The sequence below is a fragment of the Chiloscyllium plagiosum genome, unplaced genomic scaffold (assembly GCF_004010195.1).
Source record: "Chiloscyllium plagiosum isolate BGI_BamShark_2017 unplaced genomic scaffold, ASM401019v2 scaf_11422, whole genome shotgun sequence".
NCBI classification, from domain to species: Eukaryota; Metazoa; Chordata; class Chondrichthyes; order Orectolobiformes; family Hemiscylliidae; genus Chiloscyllium; species Chiloscyllium plagiosum.
The window spans coordinates 55,931-60,002 of NW_025215265.1; the positions used below are offsets into that span (position 1 = coordinate 55,931).

General features: G+C 45.0%; 1 protein-coding gene across 1 annotated transcript in view; it reads right to left on the bottom strand.

Annotated features, from left to right (window-relative positions):
* LOC122548242 (proline-rich protein 29-like) overlaps positions 1-4,072 on the bottom strand; it is a 24,506-nt gene that overhangs the window by 7,613 nt on the left and 12,821 nt on the right. Inside the window, exon 2 of the mRNA XM_043686776.1 lies at positions 3,705-3,789. Coding sequence (XP_043542711.1) covers positions 3,705-3,789 — 85 coding nt within the window. The remainder of the gene's footprint in view (positions 1-3,704; positions 3,790-4,072) is intronic.

The window sequence follows — 4,072 nt, forward strand, 5'->3', positions numbered from 1 at the left end:
GGATGCTGCCTGACCTGCTGCGCTTTTCCAGCAACACATTTTCAGCTCTGATCTCCAGCATCTGCAGTCCTCACTTTCTCCTTTCTCTGGTATGGACATTCCCTGTAATGTCTATTACAGAGAGAGGCTGAGTTTCTCTGGTATGATCGTGCTCTGTAATGTCTATTACAGAGAGAGGCTGAGTTTCTCTGATGTGGCCATGCACTGAAATGTCTATTACAGAGAGAGACTGGATTTCTCTGGTATGGTCATGCTCTGTCATGTCCATTACAGAGGCTCAGTTTCTCTTGAGTGGTTATGCTCTGTATTGTGTATTACAGAGAGAGGCTGTGTTTCTCTGGTGTGGTCATGCTCTGTAATGTCCATTACAGAGAGAGGCTGAATTTCTCTGGTGTGGTCATGCTCTGTAATGTCTATTACAGAGAGAGGCTGAGTTTGTCTCGTATGACCATGCTCTGTAATGTCTATTACAGAGAGAGATTGGGACATTCTCTGTAATGTCTACTAGAGAGAGAAGCTGAGTTTCTCTGGTGTTGCCATGCTCTGTAATGTCTATTACAGAGAGAGGCTGGGTCTCTCTGGTATGGTCATGCTCTGTAATGTCTAATACAGAGAGAGGCTGGGTCTCTCTGGTATGGTCATGCTCTGTCATGTCCATTACAGAGAGGCTGGGTCTCTCTGGTATGGTCATGCTCTGTCATGTCCATTACAGAGGCTCAGTTTCGCTTGAGTGGTTATTCTCTGTAATGTGTATTACAGAGAGAGGTTGAGTTTTTCTGGTGTGGTCATACTCTGTAATGTCCAGTACAGAGAGAGGCTGAATTTCTCTGGTATGTTTGTGCTGTGTAATGTCTGTTACAGAGACAGGCCTGGTTTCTCTGTTATGGACATTCCCTGTAATGTTGATTAGAGATCAAGGCTGGGTCTCTCTGATGTGGCCATGCTCTGTAATGTCTATTCCTGAGAGAGGCTGGGTACCTCTGGGTATGGTCATGCACTGAAATATCTATTAAAGAGAGAGGCTGGGTTTCTCTGGTGTGCTCATGCTCTGTAATGTCTATTACAGAGAGAGGCTGGGTTTCTCAGTTATGGCCATGCTCTGTAATATCTATTACAGAGATAGGCTGCGTTTCTCTGGTGTGGTCATTCTCTGTAATGTCTATTACAGAGACAGGCTGAGTTTGGCTGGTATGGTCATGCTCTGTGATGTTCATTACAGAGAGAGGCTGAGTTTCTCTGGTATGCTCATGCTCTGTAATATCTATTACAGGGTTTCACTGGTATGGTCATGCTCTGTAATATCTATTACAGGGTTTCACTGGTATTGTCATGCTCTGTAATGTCCATTACAGAGGCTCAGTTTCTCTTGAGTGGTTATGCTCTGTAATGTCTATTAAAGAGAGAGGCTCAATTTCTCTGGTGTGGTCATGCTCTGTAATATCTATTACAGAGAGAGGCTGGGTTTCTCTGGTATGGTCATGCTCTGTAATATCTATTACAGGGTATCACTGGTATTGTCATGCTCTGTAATGTCTATTACAGAGAGAGGCTGCATTTTTCTGGTGTAGCCATGCACTGAAATGTCTATTACAGAGAGAGGCTGGGTTTCTCTGATACGGTCATGCTCTGTAATGTCTATTACAGCTAGAGGCTGAGTTTCTCTGGTGTGGCCATGCTCTGTAATGTCTATTAAAGAGAGAGGATGAGTTTCTCTGTCATGGTCATGCTCTGTAATGTCTATTACAGAGAGAGGCTGGGTTTCTCTGGTGTGGTCATGCTCTGTAAGTGTATTATAGAGAGAGGTTCAGTTTCACTGGTGTGGTTGTGCTTTGTAATGTCTATTATAGAGAGTGGCAGGGTTTCTCTAGTATGGACATTCTCTGTAATGTCTACTAGAGAGAGAAGCTGAGTTTCTCTGGTGTTGCCATGCTCTGTAATGTCTATTACAGAGAGAGGCTGAGTCCCTCTGGTGTGGCCATGCTCTGTAATGTCTATTAAAGAGAGAGACTGGGTTTCTCTGGTATGGTCATTTTCTGTAATGTCTATTACACAGTGAGGCTGGGTTCATCTGGCTACAGTCAAGCTCTGTAATGTCCATTACAGAGAGAGGCTGCATTTCGATTGTATGGCCATTATCTGTAATGTCTATTACAGAGAGAGAAGGGGTTTCTCTGGTGTGGTCATGCTCTGTAATGTTTATTCCAGAGTGGGGCTGAGTTTCTCTGTCATGGCCATTCTCTGTAATGTCTGTTACAGAGAGAGGCTGGGTTTCTCTGGTGTGGCCATTCTCTGTAATGTCTGTTACAGAGAGAGGTTGCGTTTCTCTCGTGTGGCCATTCTCTGTAATGTCTGTTACAGAGAGAGGTTGCGTTTCTCTGGTGTGGCCATGCTCTGTAATGTCTATTACCGAGAGTGGTTCGGTTTCTCTGATATGGACATTCCCTGTAATGTTGATTAGAGATAGAAGCTGAGTTTTTCTGGTGTGGCCCTGCACTGAAATGTCTATTGCAGAGAGAGGCTGGGTCTCTCTGGTATGGTCATGCTCTGTAATGTCTATTACAGAGAGAGGATGAGTTTCTCTGTCATGGTCATGCTCTGTAATGTCTATTGCAGAGAGAGGCTGGGTCTCTCTGGTATGGTCATGCTCTGTAATGTCTATTAAAGAGAGAGGATGAGTTTCTCTGTCATGGTCATGCTCTGTAATGTCTATTACAGAGAGAGGCTGGGTTTCTCTGGTGTGGCCATGCTCTGTAAGTGTATTACAGAGAGAGGTTCAGTTTCACTGGTGTGGTCGTGCTTTGTAATGTCTATTATAGAGAGTGGCAGGGTTTCTCTAGTATGGACATGCTCTGTAATGTCTACTAGAGAGAGAAGCTGAGTTTCTCTGGTGTTGCCATGCTCTGTCATGTCTATTACAGAGAGAGGCTGGATTTCTCGTATGGTCATGCTCTGTAATGTCTATTACAGAGAGAGGCTGGGTCTCTCTGATATGGTCATGTTCTGTAATGTCTATTACAGAGAGAGGCTGGGTTTCTCTGGTATGGTCATGCTCTGTAATGTCTATTACACAGAGAGGCTGGATTCATCTGGTGTGGTCATGCTCTGTAATGTCCATTTCAGAGAGAGGCTGAGTTTATCTGGTATGCTCGTGCTCTGTAATATCCATTAAGGGTTTCACTGGTATTGTCATGCTCTGTAATGTCTATTTCAGAGAGAGGCCGGGTTTCTCTAGTATGGTCATTCTCTGTAATGGAGAAAGTGAGGACTGCAGATACTGGAGATCAGAGCTGAAAATGTGTTGCTGGAAAAGTGCAGAATGTCAGGCAGCATCCAAGGAGCAGGATAATCGACATTTCAGGCATGAGCCCTTCTTCAGGAAGGCTGGGTTTCTCTGGTATGGCCATGATCTGTAATGTCCATTACAGAAAGAGGCTCGGTTTCTCTGATATGTTCGTGCTCTGTAATGTCTATTACAGCTAGAGGCTGAGTTTCTCTGGTATGGTCATGCTCTGTAATGATTATTACAGAGAGAAGCTGGGATTCTCTGGTATGGTCATGCTCTGTAATGTCTATTACAGAGTGAAGGTGAATGCCTCTGGTATAGCCATGTTTTGTAATGTTTATTACAGAGAGAGGCTCAGATTTTCTTGAGTAGTTATGCTCTGTAATGTTTATTACAGAGAGAGGCTGAGTTTCTCTCTTACCTTCCTTGACATGTCCATGTCGAATCGGAGGTATTTGGAGAGCTCCCGAGAGGTCCTGGAAGATGGTGTTTGGTTGTTGTGGGATCTGTGGGAAATCAGAAGGGTTGTAGCCAAGTTGAGACGGGAGCCATGGTGACGACGGCAGCAGCTTTATTAAAGTTGGAGGATGAAGATGCTGCCGGACCAGTCTACGCAATGGGGGGGGTCGTCAGACAATGCTGCCCAGAACGATCTTGGTCAAACAGGGCCCAAGGCCGACGGCAGCAGCTTTATTAAAGTTGGAGGATGAAGATGCTGCCGGACCAGTCTACGCAATGGGGGGGGTCGTCAGACAATGCTGCCCAGAACGATCTTGGTCAAACAGGGCC